Source organism: Cervus elaphus, chromosome X (assembly GCF_910594005.1).
Source record: "Cervus elaphus chromosome X, mCerEla1.1, whole genome shotgun sequence".
Classification (NCBI taxonomy): Eukaryota; Metazoa; Chordata; class Mammalia; order Artiodactyla; family Cervidae; genus Cervus; species Cervus elaphus.
Window position 1 is genome coordinate 82,734,144 of NC_057848.1, and position 16,128 is coordinate 82,750,271.

Consider the following 16,128-nt stretch of genomic DNA (forward strand, 5'->3'; position numbering starts at 1 on the left):
TCATACACATAGAAAATAAATGTTAGTATAATACTGCTAGATCAGGTACAAAGTTGATTAATATCTTAAGGGTGATAAACTGAAATCATTTATGTTTTTTATTCCACTGGACATGAATCATTTCCATATCTATTGGACAAAATACCTACAAGTTAATATAGCCCCTCAGGGTTGAAAACTTGCTCAGTCAACAGGAAGTGAATTCCAGCACTGCACTGAACTAGTATCCAGTAACTTAGTTGTCTTTACCCAATTTTTGTATACTTTTTCTGACACTGCTACACCTCCCATCCAATTTTAGGCTGCAAGGTTTTTGGAAGTGGGGCAAAATGGCAGTTTTGCCTCCATTCACAAACCAGAAGTGATAACAAGAGATCGTCCTGGTGGTGGAAATTGGAGACTGAATGTTTTGCCTATCAGTATTTTAAAGACAGATCTTGCGTGTGTTTTAATACATCACCCGAGTTTCATCAGTTCAGTCGCTCAGCCGTGTCCGACTCTTTGCGAGCCCATGGACTGCAGCACGCCAGGCTTCCCTGTCCATCACCAACTCCCGGAGCCTACTCAAACGAGTTTTATACAGAATATTAAAAGTCAGTTGGTCTCTGAACTCCTCATGGAGTGTTCCTCGCCAGCCCTGTGTTCCTACAGAGCAAAGCCCAGTCCTAGGACGGAAGCGTTGGCTCCAAAACAGCCTTCCTTTCAGCTCTCTATCTTCACCACCACCAGGAGCTTCAGGTTGTTCTAGCAAGCAGCTCAGCCCTAGAGGCAGAAGACTGTACCTTGCTTGCTACTGCAGGGCTGCGGCAGACATGCCGAATGTGCGGTCACGTGAGGCTGAGGGTGGGTCACATGACGGCGCTCTCGCTTGAACCGGCGTAGAGGTGTGTTAAGCACTGAAAAGGGTCGGGAAAGACTTGCACCTGACGCTTGACAGACGGCTGTAAGAGGAGTGGTAGGATGTAACGGTGGGTGGGTGGATGTCTCTTCATGGTGCACTAGCCTGAAAACGAATTCCTCAGGTGCCCAGGATTACGGTATTTGTTGGCAGAGGACACAATCCCTCAGCCAATCGCGAGCGTCTTAGCCGGGGCCTGATTTTTGTCCAGGAGCTCAAGAGGCCGGAAGTCATCCTGAGGGAGGCGTATGCGGAGAGAAGCAGCGGCCGCTGTTGGAGGAGGTGGGTTCGAGGCCGGGAAATAGCATCCATGGGAGGTGGTGGTAGAGACTAGATCCTCGTGGAGGAAGCGCCTGGGACTTGCATGGTCCCTCCTGCTCCATCCTGCTTTCTGAACGCCCCTCACCCCACCCAGCGTTGGGCGACTGTTCCTCTGTTTGGGTAGGGGAGGTGGATACGAGGAAGCAGTTGGCTTCAGGGGTGCCTAGAAAGAGGACACGGGGAAGTGACAGTGCGTGATCACCTGTGGTCTTGCATCAGGAAATGCAGGTGTGAAGATGAGAACTGTGAGCTGCACTCCCTTCCTCCCACCTCGTTGGCACTCTCTACTGTTTGTCTGTCTTTTCCAGCTGGTGAAACAAGCTCAAAATTGGGGCAGAGGGTGGGATATCCAAGGCTCCAGCTGCCTGGAGATGTAAGGGAGGAATTAACCCCAATCTGGGCAGCTCTGGGGAAGGGGAGATAACAGACTCAGGAAGAGGGAATCTGTTTGTTTGGGGCCCTTCACATAGGAGTTCTCTTTGGGATACTGCCAAGCTTCTCAATTCCCAAGATGATTCCTGGATCTGTGCCCCAGGTAGCAGCTCCTTCCCATCTAGGAACTCAAAAGCTGCTACTCCTTGGAGGCTCCCTCCTGCTGCCTGCCGTGCTGGGCCTCTTAATAGTGTTTTTCTGGCAACTACCTATGACAACTGCTTTATGGATGGTCTCATGTGTGTCTGCTCTGCTGACACTTTGCTCTCTTTGTCTTTTGCTTTCTGCCCACTTCTTCAGGCGTGTTTCTTTGGTCTTACACTAGGTGTAAGGTCCTTGGTGTATCCTTAGTGTATCCTTACACTAGGTGTAAGGTCCTTGGTCTTACACTAGGTGTAGGTCCTTGGTATATCCTTATCCTCTTTCTAACTAAATATCCCCGCTCCACCTACCCACTCCCTCCCACCCCCATGTACACCAGATACCAGGGCAGTTTAAGAAAGTGCCACTAGGAAATAATGAATTTTCCTAAGCCCACTCATATCCTTATTTTTATACTCAGTATAGAGTTGAAACTATGCAGTAATTCTACTTCAGGCCCTCCTGTTTACATTTAAAAGCTGGAAGAGAGCAGTGGGCATGTGGGTAAAATTACAGAGATTGAGGCCTTTGGGTTGCCTCCTCCTCTCTTACCCCCTGCCTCTTTTGTTGTTATCCTCTTCCCTCCATTCTCCAGAATTCTGTTAATATATGTATTGGGACCAACATTTAAGTTGTGTCCTTTCCCCGCAAACCTTGTTGTCTTGTCTGTGTTGTTTTAGAGTTTGACAGAACACCTCAAACATTAAATGGTATGTGAAAGTAGCTCAGTTGTGTCTGACTCTTTGCGACCCCATGGACTATATATTCCATGGAATTCTCCAGGCCAGAATACTGGAATGGGTAGCCTTTCCCTTCTCCAGGGGATGTCCCGAACCCAGGGATCAAACTCAGGTCTCCTGCATTGGGAGGGCAGATTCTTTACCAGCTGAGCCATAAGGGAAGCCCAAGAATACTGCAGTGGGTAGCCTATCCCTTCTCCAGAGGATCTTCCTGACTCAGGAATTGAACCGGGGTCTCCTGCATTGCAGGCAGATTCTTTACCAACTGAGCTATCAGGGAAGCCCTTAAGTGGTATAAGAGAGAGTACATCTGACCTTTGTCTCTGGATCCTTGCACAGTGCCAGGAATTTCTTGAACCTTGGGAGGATCTTTGTTATGCTTACGAATGGACCATGGTTGGTCCCTACTTAGCTTCAGGATGTGATAATGTGGGCTGGTCACTATAAAGGGACAACCACATATTTAGAGTTGGAACTTTAGGCCAGCAGGAACTCCTGAGTGGGGAGGACGCTAGATTTGGGGTTAAATCATGTGACCAGTAATTTACTCAATCATGCCTATGTAATGAAACCCCAGTGAAAACTCTTCCTGGTTGGTAACCACACTGATTTCCAGGGAGGATGATGTTGCCCTGAATCCATGAAAAGAGGGCATGGAATTTGTCTGTATGTCTGAGACACGTCCATACCTTGTTCTATGTGTATCCTTTCTGGTAAAACTACAACTCTACATATAGCACTTTTAGTGAGTTATTTAAGTTGTTCTAGTAAATTATCAAACCTGAGGGGGCCATTGTTGTTCAGTCACTTGTTGTTCAGTCATTTGTGTCCGACTCTTGGCAGCCCCATGGACTGTAGCACTCCAGGCTTCCCTGTCCTTCACTATTTCCCAGAATTTGCTCAGATTCATGTCCATTGAGTCAGTGATGCCATCCAACCATCTCATCCTCTGTTACTTCCTTCTCCTCCTGCCCTCAATCTTTCCTAGCATCAGGGTCTTTTCCAACGACTCACCTCTTCACATCTGGTGGCCAAGATATTGGAGCTTCGGCCTCAGCATCAGTCCTTCCAATGAGTATTCAGGGTTGATTTCCTTTAGGATTGACTGGTTTGATCTCATTGCTGTCCAAGAGACCCTCAAGAGTCTTCTCCAGCACCACAATTTGAAAGCATTGGCAGTCAGCCTTCTTTATGGTCCAACTCACATCCATACTGACTACTGGAAAAACCATAGCTTTGACTATATGAACCTTTGTTGGCAAAGTCTGCTCTTTAATATGCTGTCTGGGTTTGTCATAGCTTTCTTTTGAAGAAGCAAGTGTCTTTTAATTTCTTGGCTGCAGTCAACATCCGCAGTGATTTTTCAGCCCGGGAAAATAAAATCTGTCACTGCTTCCACTTTTTCCCTATTTGCCATGAAGTAATTAATGGGACCAGATGTCATGACCTTATTTTTTGAATTTTGAATTTTAATCTGGTAGCTTTTTCACTCTTCTCTTTCACCCTTATCTGGAGGCTCTTTAGTTCTTCTTCACTTTCTGCCATTAGAGTGGTATCATGTGCATAACTGAGGTTGTTGATATTTCTCCTGGAAATCTTGATTCTAGCTTGTGATTCCTCCCACTTAGCATCTCACATTATCTACTCTGCATAGATATTAAATAAGCAGGGTGACAATATACAGCCTTGGTGTACTCCTTTCCCAATTTTCGACCAGTTCATTGCCATGTCTGGTTCTAACTGTTGCTTCTTGTCCTGCATACAGGTTTCTCAGGAGGCAGGTAAAGTGGTCTGGTATTCCTATTTCTTTAAGAATTTTCCACAGTTTGTTGTGATCCACACAAAGACTTTAGCATATACCAATGAAGCAGAAGTAGATGTTTTTCTGGACTTCCCTTGCTTTTTCTGTCAGATGTTGGCAATTTGACATCTGGTTCCTCTGCCTTTTCTAAATCCATGTTGTACATCTGGTCATTCTCGTTTCATGTACCTTTGAAGTTTAGCTTGAAGGATTTTAGGTCTTCCCTGGTGGCTCAGTAAGTAAAGGATCTGTCTGCAATGCAGGTGACCTGGGTTCAATCCCTGGGTCAGGAAGATCCCCTGGAGAAGGAAATGGCAACCCACTCAGTGTTCTTTCCTGGAGAATTCCATGGACAGAGGAGCCTGGTGGGCTACAGTCTATGGGGTCACAAAGAGTTGAACACAGCTGAGTGACTAGCACTTTCACTTTTCTTTCACTCTGAAGGATTTTGAGCATTACCTTGCTAACATGTGAAATGAATGCAGTTGTATGGTAGTCTGAACATTCTTTGGTATTGCCCTTCTTTGGGACTGGAGTGAAAACTGACCTTTCCCATTCCCATGTCAATGGCTGAGTTCTCTGAATTTGCTGGCAAATTGGGTGCAGCATTTTAACAGCATCCTATTTTAGGATTTGAAATAGCTCAGCTGGAATTCCATCATCTCCACAAGCTTTGTTCATAGCAATGCTTCCTAAGGCCCACTTGACTTCACACTCCAGGACGTCCGGCTGTAGGTGAGTGACCACATCATTGTGGTTATGTGGGTCATTAAGACCTTTTTGAGGGGGTCATGGGAACCCTTGAATTTATTACTGGTCAGTCAAAAGTGTGGGTGGTACTCCAGGACTTTTAACTGGCATCTGATCTCAAACGGGGACAGTATTATTGGGGACTGCACTCTTAAACCTGTGGAGTCTGTCTCTAACTCAGTCTTCAATATCCTCATGCTCTTTCTCTGCCTGTGGGAAACATAGCCATCCTTTTAGGCTCAACTCAAATGCTAGGACCTGTTTGAAGTCTTTCTGAAACTCTCACCCTTACTCTTTGTCCCTTTGTAGGAAGTAATTCCTCCATCCTGTGTACTTACACAGTATTTTATTCACCCCTATTTTAACATTTGTTTCTTTATATCGTGCATATATTTGAAGTCTGGCCATATCCCAGAGTAGAGCCCACAAGAAAGAGTCTCTACTCTACTATGCAGCCTCCTTTTAGAAAGTGCTTACAGGGCTTTTTGAAATGTTTGAAATGCCAAACATTAGTTATGCTTGGAAAGAACTTAAAGAGTAACTGAGTGAGGATATTGATTACAAAGTGAAGGGGATGGTCTTTCTCAAAGAAAAGGAGGGTGTTTGCTTTGATATCCCTACTGCATCAGTAACAGAAGTTCGGGGAAAGTGGCATGATTCACAGCACTGGCAGCTTTCTCTGGCCACACAGCAACCAGAGCTAGAAGGACCACGGGAAGGATATCACAACTTCTGGGGACAGCGGGAAGGTAATCAAAGCTTCAGGGGACAACACAAGGGCAACCAAGGTGTCAGGGGACAATGTGAAAGAAATAGAAGCTTCAGAGGACAGTGATCAGCAGGTGACAACGAAAGTAACAGTTTCCAAAACAAAGGCCAGGAGCAGAGTTTTAGTAAAGCATTCAGACAGTAATTTGAAGTAGAAGATTTATGTGGCAAAAACAGAACTATGTTCACCAGCATGGAACTGAACATTATTTTTCATACAAAGTTAAAAGCACATTGTAGTTCCTTCATGACCACTTGCCCAGTCCCCCTCTCTTCGAGAGAAACTAGCTTCATCTAAATTATTTCATCTGATGATGGTTGTCATGTATAACTTTATTGCTACTTCTGTCTCTGGTATTCCTTTGGAAAAGGTGTATGGATTCATTACATATTATAACATATTGTCTATAGATTATAAGATAAAGTCAAGGCTTTATCTGCTGATACTTTTTAAGATGACCTGTCTTTATACTTAGAAATGTCTCTTTAATAGTAGGCTTCCCTGGTGGCTCAGATGGTAACCAATCTGCCTGCAATGCAGGAGATCTTTGTTTGATCCCTGGGTCAGGAAGATGCCCTGGAGAAGGAACCAGCAACCCACTCCAATATTCTTGCCTGGAGAATTCCATGAACAGAGGAGCCTGTACAGTCCATGAGGTTGCAAAGAGTTGGACATGACTGAATGACTATCACTCACTACAGGGCTTAGAAACTGGTAACTCTAATCTACGAAAGCACCTAGGAGTGCAGTGCACCGCCTCTTTATGGTGGTGGTGGTAACAGAGATGACTTTTCTCCAGGGGTTAAGTCACAGTTGTTCAGACCTCACCAGATCTTTGATTCAGGAAGGCTGAATTCTAATCTGCACTCCACATTAAGAATCTGGGGGCTAAGATGCCAAGTTCAGAGAGTCATGTAAATTTTCTATACTTGGGAGAGAAAAGAGCAAATATTCATGGAGCAGCTAGGTTTTCAAGAGCAACTTTATTTCCAGATCTGAAGTTCAGCTGAAAAGAAGAGAATGAAAGCTGTGTTCACTGATCTTTAGTTACCCTGTTAAAATCCCTAGGCCACACTTTCAGTTCTGACATGCAAAGAGCTTAGACGTCCTGTACTTAAAACAAGAAAAACGCTGAACAAACTGAGAATCAGTGACTTAGAACCATCATAGAACTGAGGTCACAAGGCAGATGACTACCCCAAATTCTGGAGAAAAGACAAATCGGAGAGTCACAGCCTGTATCTCTCTACATAAAGCAGAAACTGCTAGAGACATAAACAGGTAAGAACACCTAAGTGGGAATTTTGACAAACTGCTGGAGACTGAGGGTGGAATAGTATGAGAATGAGAAACCCCTAAGGGACCTGCAGTGGACTTTACCTCTAGGAACTCATAGTGAAGATACCAGAAAGATCTCAGGGCTCTGGCAGTGGGAGGGGAAGTGTACACTCAAGAAATACACTCCCCAGTCTTCTCCATAACAAAGGGCTACTCTCCAGTGAAAAAGACTTTCTCAGAACATCATCCCAGCTAAGGGAAAGGCATTCCTTATATCCAGTCCACTCTAACCTTCCATTCTCCTGTAAGGAGAAGAAAGACACTAAAGAAACACTTGTGAAGGGCAGAATCAAGAGGCGCAGGCCCACAAAAGACTGGAATTTAACCGTAAGATTATAGAACACTTCCTCTCCTCCACATGCTAACAGGCCTCCAGTACAGTAACAGTGAAGTGCAGCTGAAAGAGTTGAAAATGCAGACTTTCTCTGCAAGATATAATTAGGGAAGCCCAAAGTTAAGAGGAAAGACAAAAATAGAGGCTAGGGGAATTTGAAGACTGGCACCTACAGTTACAGCAAACATTATGCACAGCCCAACTGCTACTAAAAGTCGGTTTACCTCAGTTCTTATTACCATCATCCAACTTTCAACACAAAATTACAAGATGTACTAAAAGGCAAGAAAAAGCATTGTTTAAGGATACAAAGCATCAGAACCAGGCTCAGATGTAATGCAGATTTGGGGATTATCAAACAGGCAATTTAAATAAACATGATTAACTTGGTTTTTTAATTGAAGGATAATTTCTTTATAATATTGTGGTTGTCTCTGCACTATATCATCACCCATCAGTTATATATGTTATATATTTACTATATATATATATATATATATATCCCTTCCCTCTTGAGGCTCCCCCAAATTCACACCTTCCACCTCTCTAGGTCATCACAGAGCACCAGGCTGGGCTCCCTGTGTTTGTTATACAGTAGCTTCCCGTTAGCTATTTATTTTACACATGATAGTGTATATATGTCAATGCTACTTTCTCAATTTGCCTTTCCTTCCCCCACTGCATCCACAAGTTCATTCTCTGTGTCTGCATCTCCATTTCTTCTCTTAAATAGGTTCATCAGTACTATTTTTCTGGATTCTCTATGATTAATATGTTAATAGCCATAGTAGATAAAACTAGACTGGTGTGTATGGCAAGCGTGTGAGATCCCAACTGGTTCTAATCCTTGGCATATTCCTACCCTGCCAAAGATGATGAGCCCTTGGAATCCCCTGCAAAAGAAGACATGACAGGAGCCAGGAAGAGGAGCCAGGACTGCCCCTACGTGGTGCCTGACCCCTGGCTGTGGGGTGAGAAACAGGATTGTCTGAGCAGGTGCGGGTCCTGTCAAGGAAAGGTCCTCTTTCCTGGGCAACTGTGGGGACAGTGAAATGGTAAAGTGTGCCACCACAGCGACTGAGACAACAGCAGTGTGGCAGAAAGAATGAGGGCCCTGGCGCAGACAAGTGGTTTGTCTCCTCAGCCAGGGGTCTATCAGGGGCTGCCCTCCCTTAGAAGAGGGGCAGGGGCTCGGCCTCCACGGGCGCCCCCTCCCACTTTCCTCCAGCCCGCAGCCTCTGAAGGTGAAAGCAGCCCCCCTGCCACCAAGAAGGCTGGCCGGCGTGATGGGAGAAGGGAGGGGGCGGGACACCGAACAGTCTGCGGGTTCAGACACACACATATACACTGCGGGGCGGCCTGTATCCATCCGCTGCTCCCTGCAGTGCGACCCTTCGCGACCCTCCCAGCCCCGGCCCGCGACCACTCTAAGCTGCCGGGCCAGAAGCGTGGAGGTGGTCACCGCAAGGAGGGCGGCGCAGGGCGGTGGAAGGCTGGCGGGGCGGTATGGCGTGGCCCCGCCCCTCAGGCTGGCGTTCCTCCCGGCCCCGCCCCCTCTGGGTCGGAACTAAGGTGGGCCTGGGAAGGGGCGTCTAGTCCATTCGTGCTGTATCCCTCCGCCCCCCCCCCCCCCCCACAACACTCTCGCTGCGAGCGGTCGGCACCGCAATCTGTGCAGCCCCTGCCGGATTTGGCACAGCGGCGCGGGGGGCGGGAGCCCCCTTTGCCATTTTGCCCGCACGGTGAGCCGTGGGAAGCGAGAGAGGAGCTGCGACCGGAGTGGGGAGGCCGACCACCGGGACCTTGCGCCTGCGAAGGCAAGTGAGGGTGTTGCGTAGCGACGACCAGCTCACAGCCTGCCCTTGGCAGCCTGAGGACGGGGACGCGAGATTGTCGGAGCTGAACCCTTAGAGAGGTCCTTAGCGCCGGGGGACCACTGGCGCTGAGAAGGCGGCGACCGGCGCGGGCCGGGTCCGGGTCTTGGCCGCAGGGGCTCCATCGGATGCTGGGGAGGCGTACGGCGCGGACTAGTCCCTGGCGGGCTCTCCGGATGGCTGTACCCCGCCCTCGACGGTGCCTGTGCGGGGAGAGGGCTGTGCGGGAACCTGCTATGGGCGAAATGGCGGAGGGAGCCCGGGTGGGGGCTCCGGGGAGGCCGCGGGAGCCGGGACTGGAGCAGCCCGGGCTATGATTCTGCCAAGGGGCCTGTTGGACCCCTCGTGCCGGGTGCGGTCCCTTCCCACAGGCATCTCTTTGATGTCAGTCTCCTGTCTGCGCAGTTGATCTGGCGACTTCAATGGAAGGGGAACTGAGCGCGTAGATTATGAAGACACCAAAATGACAAATCTGTTGCTTCTTAATACAACTGTTTAGTTGCCTTCCGTATTTAGCTCTTGCACGTGTCAAATGCAATCAGATGACATGGTGAGGAGTCCGTAGGCTTTCACAGGAAGAAACCATATAAATAAACAATGTATTAATTCACGTTTCTCGTTTGGAACCTGGTTTCTGAACCTCCTAGCGCACTTGAATATGTTGAAGTGTGGGAATGGCTCTTCAGAATAGAGAGGAAAATTTTCTGCAGGGTCAGTTTAGAACACATGAAGTCAGTCTGCCCGTTCAGTTTCTGGTTCTGGAAACCCAAACCCATTTTCCCTTCAGAGCCCCTCTCATTTTGGTGGAGAAGCAGTCCCACAGATTTTTTGGACTTAACTGGGAGTGGGTACCAATTTCTGGAAGGTGAGAGACGTTTATTTACTTATTCCTTGAGTCTTCAAAAGGACATTTTAGGACCTGAATTTTGGGAATCTGTTCATTAACCTGATACTTTTCTACCATTGTCAACATACTGTTTTGGTGTTTTACTGAATGTCCCTCCTTTTTATGCAGGGTGTGACTCTTCAGCTAGTGGACTGTTCTGTAGTGGTAAAGATAGCATCTCCTGAAAACACCTGCTGTGTGGCCTGGCTGGCATAGGTGGTGAATGAGGTAGGAACTATGTATGTGTGGGGAAGGGGGAAAGGCCATGGCATGCAAGATGGTATTGAAATGATAGCCCCCATTATCTTCACTGCCTGCCTTCTAAATACAGTTGCCTTTGTTCCACTACCCACTCTTGCATCTCATATTTTTGTTCAAGGGAGGATATGTGGCCTTTGCTAGGAAAATGACTGACTTTAGAGTTGGGAGGTATGATTAGACAAGCTGCAGGTCTCTAGCAGGAGAGTGGATGGGAGATCACTTGGGAAGAGCAGAGAGATGGGAGACATTTTTCATGGCCTTGAATATATAGAAGCGTGTGTTGTAACACTTGTGATGGGTGTTGGGTCATCTCAGTCTCTTCTGTTTTCTTTCCTATTTTTTTGTCTTTCATATGTTTGTTCTTTTCAGAGTCCTGTAGAAATCTGCAGGTAGCTGTTCTCTTTGAACTTGATTAGGAAAGAGGACGAAAGCTATTCATTTGAATCCAAGGTGAATGTGAGCATGAGCACCTTCATTGATTGGGAGTGGGAATTGCTATTGACAAGTAAGAGCAGATCATATACTGAAGCCATTGTATTCCAACTTCCCACACACCTTTGCCCTCACATTTATGTATAGGAAATCGGGATGGGATAAGACACAGTTGTGCCTATAGGGTAATTGATAGATACCCATGAAGTGGAGAAGGATAACATGGAAGAGGATCAAGGAGGCCAGAAACAAAGCTCTAGATTTGAAAAGACATGTATTGAATTTCGAAGCCCATATCTGTCTACCAGATGCTTAAAGTTGCAATCCCTTCTGTGTTTTTGTTCATAGGTCCACCTGTGAGTTGGCTATAGGCCTTATCAACACCAGAAGCAAGAGAAGAGGAGAAAATTCCACCATATCAGTGCAGGTTGGTGTGAGGCATACCAGGATAGACCTTAGAGTATAGTGGTATATTCCAAATGGGCTATACCCCTTAGTCTTGCTCACTTTCACCAAACTTTCTCATCATCTGTTCCTATTTGATGCAGAGAAAAGGAAAGTGTCTGGACAGGGCATTGTTGGGCATTAGTGGGACTATGATAGGGATAAAATGAGGTAAAAAACATTTTCTACTATTCTACTCTTACCACACAGTCCATCTGTACTCTCACATTCTGTGTGACTTTCTGCATAGAAAAATGCAGTTGGAAGAGACTGAAAGCTCGTTTTCTTCTTCCACCTCAGGTCTATCTCCAGTGCTAGCTGTGGTGGCTTTGGAGTGACAGAAGATCATCACCTTCAACCTAGTGAAAGAATATTAGGACACTGACCCAAGACATACTGAGAACCAAGGCCAAGACTGTGTAGAGCTATCTATATAACTGGGCTTCAGCTATGGCTGGAGCTAAGAGTAGAAGGAATAGGAATAGAAAGAATGAGAATAAAAAGAAGACAAAAACTGAAAAAAGGGCAGTTGCAGAAGCTGAAGGAAAAAGGGAGGCCACTGATAAAGTCAGATCAGCTGAAGGAAAGCGGGAGGCTACTGGTACAGCCAAGACCCAGACCAAAGCTATAACCAAGGCAGGGCCTCGGGCAGATGCAGTGGCAGTGGTGAAGGCAGCGTCTAAGAACAAGGCTGTTACTGAGATGAAAGAACATCTGCTAGATGTCCGTCCCAAAGCTGAAGATGAGGCCGCTAGAGCAGCTCGATTTTGTTCTGCGGCTCAGGCTAGTGCTGAGTCCAGGTTTACATGTAAAGATAAGACTCATGTTAATACCTGGTTTGGGGCTGGAGAAGAGGCCAATGTTGGTTCCTGGTTATGGAATGGAGAAGAGATTGGTAAACATTTCAGTGCTAAAGATGAAGGTAAAGCTGATACTGGTCCCCCATCCTGTGCTGAGAAGTTGGAGCCTCTGGCTGGGACCAGCTGTAAGGCTAGGCTAGGAGCTGAGGAGGAGGAGGAGGAGGAGAACGTTATTGGGAGCTGGTTTTGGGACGGAGATGAAACTAGTTTTGACCCTAACCCTAGACCTGTGAGCAGGATAATTAAACCTCAACCTGTGGATGAAATTAATGAAAAAGACAGGCCCAAGGACTGGTCTGAGGTAACTATATGGCCCAAAGCTCCTGCTGTAACTCCAGCAGTGTTAGGCTTTAGATCCCAAGTCACATTTGAGAAAAAGCCGCCTTCATATGTTGTCCTGGCCTCTGCTGAGGAAAATACCCGTTCTTCGCCTGTGGCAACAGCGGCAGCATGCCCTTCTAGAAGCACTCCCTCTAGCTCACAGCCTGTCTCTGAGTTCCCATTTGGTTCTGACCCTTGCATCCAGACCATAGAGGAAATTAGGCGCCAAATCAGGATCAGGGAGGTGAATGGGATTAAGCCATTTGCTTGCCCTTGCAAGATGGAATGCTACATGGATTCTGAGGAGTTTGAAAGACTTATTACCTTACTTAAGTCAACTACTGATCCTCTCATTCATAAAATAGCTCAAATTGCAATGGGGATCATTAATGTTCATCCATTTGCTCAAGAGTTCATTAATGAGGTGGGTGTAGTGACACTTATTGAAAGCTTGCTCAGTTTTCCTTCCTCTGAAATGAGAAAAAAAGCTGTCATTACCCTGAATCCCCCCTCTGGGGATGAAAGACAACGCAAGGTTGAATTACATGTTAAGCATATGTGTAAAGAAACCATATCTTTTCCCTTGAATTCACCTGGACAGCAGTCTGGATTAAAGATACTAGGACAACTGACTACTGATTCTAACCATCATCACATTGTTGCCAATTACTTTTCAGAGCTTTTCCATTTGCTGTCCCTTGGAAATCGTAAAACTAGAAATCTTGTTTTGAAAGTACTTTTGAATATGTCTGAAAATCCAACTGCAGCCAGAGATATGACCAATACAGAATCATTAGCAGCGTTAAAACTCATCTTTAACCAGAAAGAGGCAAAAGCCAATCTCGTTAGTGCTGTGGCCATATTTATTAACATAAAAGAGCATATCAGAAAGGGCTCAATTGTAGTTGTTGATCACTCCAGTTACACTACACTCATGGCCATTTTCCGTGAAGTTAAAGTGATCATTGAAACAATGTAAAATGAGCTAGAAACAAGAGAATGCTTTGAACAATCTACACACTCGAATAGGCTGTCTGTTCCCAAAGAGCCATGCATAATGTTTTCGTTATTACAGTGTGCATGTTATGAATTACATCTTTAACACAATATTACCTGTGACAGTCTAAGCCTGAGCTAGACCATTTTGGGGTGTCAGTGTTTCATTATGAGTTGAAAACATCTGTCAATTATCTTGTGTAGATGGAGAGCTTTTTAACATTTTACTTAATTTAAAATAGTAAACTGGTGCATCGTAAGTAAGCTAAACTTGTTCATTAGTATCTGCTTAAATCCATTTGCAGCTTCAATGATTAAAAAAGATAATATCCTTGAATTTATAACCTAGTTGCATAAACAAGGCATATACACAAAAAGATATCTAATGATACACATATACTCATGTATATATGTACACATACATATATGTATGCCATACATCCTCATTGCCAAATGTGCACTCTCAATATATAAAGGCAGAGTTGCTTGCTACAGGCTGTTTAATGTAAAAGGAATTACTGTTTTTCCCCTATTCTACCTGAATCAGATAACTCATTCTACAACATACAAATGACCCTGAATCTCAGATAAAATGTAATATTCATTTTTGTTTTGATAACTACATTTATAACTCATTTTTTGGCTATTTCATTTATGTCAAGTCATACAGACAAGAAAGGAGGTAGGTGTAGAGGGGAAACAATTCCCAGAGTACCTACTGTTAATGTCAGTAACTGTGTAGCACTACATATTACAGGTTTCCTCTTTTCAACAGTGGTTCTCTGAGCTATGTACTGGTATTTTTTATGATTATAACTCATTGTTCTGGATCACCTCCAATGAGAATTAGGGAGGTTAAATCAATTTTCCTAGATTTACATGGCAGACAAGTGGCATTGCTGTTTTGTCTGACACCAAACCCACTCTCATTGCCCCACTACCTTATAGCCCTCTTCTACTTTTTTGTGTGGCAGCCTTCAAGGCTCACAGATTGGTTTTAATGATTAAATTTTGCTGTAGGTAATGCTCCTGCCAGTCTTGCAATTCTTAACTTCCTCTGAATGCACATGTCCATTAGACTAAATCTTGCTGGAGTTAGAAGAAAAATCTAGGATGAATGTGTATGGATTTGAACTGGTAGTGTCTGGGAAACAGTTGGTGCCCAAAACAGTTGAATGGATAAGATGTAAATTTGGAGTCAAAACAACTGAAATTTGCTGTATGACCTCATGGGTTTCAATCTGTATGTACTTTCTCCCTCCAAAGAACTAGAATCATTCTGTACATTGTTTCATACCTTATGTTTTAAACGATAATTGTTTTCTTCCTCCTTGCAAAGCTACCTTAATTTGTTTACCATTTGTAATCTATTCTCCTGTGAGTCGCAAAGAGTCGGACACGACTGAGCGACTGGACTGAACTGAACTGATCTTTTACTAGTAGGCAAGCCTACTCTCTGCATTTGTAGAAGCTAAAACTGTACAGGATAAACTTAATTGGAGAAATTTAGGCCCAGGCCTAGAACTGCAGCTTCGTCAACACAAAACAGGAAAGCTAGGAGAGAAGCTGATGCCTCAGTCTACGTGATAGTGATTCCTGAAGGTCTGTGGTCCAGAAAGCATTTCTAGGACTTTTGGACTATAGCTCTGTTTTCTAAAACTCATGGTAGGAATTAGAACCTCTTATGTGAGTTGAAGTGAATGTCTCAGTATGTAAAAATATTGGGTTATATACTTTGAGATTGTTAAACAGTTAAAATGAAATAGTACCATACTGTAAATACTGTTTGTAACTTGCCTTCTCCCCGTCCTCCACTGTCTCTTGTGACCATCTTTCCGTATCAATAAATAGACTTATACAAATATTTTTGAATCTCTTATTTAAAGTTTTTCTTATGTTAACATTTGGTGCATAGTACTCTATAATCTTCCATTGCATATCCTCTTAATAAAGAATGTGCATAAATTTATTCTCCTATAATAATAAGACTACAGTATTCTGCAACTTGCCTTTTTGTCCTTTCAGTTATCTTTCCAATTTAGTATTCTGCATATCTACCACATGCTTTTTATTTAATAGCTTTATTGAGATATAGTTGACATATATCAAACCCTACATATTTAAAGTATACAATTTGATAAGTTTTAACATATGTATATAGACATGAAACTATCACCATAATCAAGATAGCAAACATATCCATCACCTCCAAAAGTTTTGTCATGCCCCTTTGTAATCTCTCCTTCCCATCTCTCCCTATGCTGTCCCAGACAACCACTAATCTGTATTTTGACAATATAGAGTCATTTTCATTTTCTGTAGTTTTACATAAAAGGAATCATACAACATATGTTCTTTTGGAGGGAAGGAGATCTCATTTCTTTTCTTATTTTCTAATTTGAGGAAAATTGCTTTACAATGTTGTATTGGTTTCTCCCATACAGCACTGCAAATCAGCCATAATTATGCATATTATCCCTTCCCTCTTGAGCTTCCCTCCGCTCCCTCTATCTCACCCCTCTAGGTCATC

The 16,128-nt window shown here is 44.5% G+C and overlaps 1 protein-coding gene across 5 annotated transcripts; it reads left to right on the forward strand.

Annotated features, from left to right (window-relative positions):
* Window positions 1-410: 410 nt before the first annotated feature.
* On the forward strand, window positions 411-15,462 carry BHLHB9 (basic helix-loop-helix family member b9). Of its 5 annotated transcripts, XM_043897290.1 has the most exons (6): window positions 411-1,180; window positions 6,921-7,133; window positions 10,414-10,512; window positions 10,915-10,995; window positions 11,326-11,404; window positions 11,722-15,462. In XM_043897290.1, the coding sequence occupies exon 6, from the start codon at window positions 11,872-11,874 to the stop codon at window positions 13,579-13,581; it is 1,710 nt and encodes a 569-aa protein (XP_043753225.1). In that variant the 5' UTR covers window positions 411-1,180; window positions 6,921-7,133; window positions 10,414-10,512; window positions 10,915-10,995; window positions 11,326-11,404; window positions 11,722-11,871; the 3' UTR covers window positions 13,582-15,462. The 5 variants fall into 5 exon arrangements, with proteins under 5 accessions (XP_043753225.1, XP_043753222.1, XP_043753224.1 ...); XM_043897287.1 differs by lacking the exon at window positions 6,921-7,133; XM_043897291.1 differs by lacking the exons at window positions 411-1,180; window positions 6,921-7,133 and adding an exon at window positions 5,050-5,068.
* The last annotated feature ends 666 nt before the right edge of the window (window positions 15,463-16,128 follow it).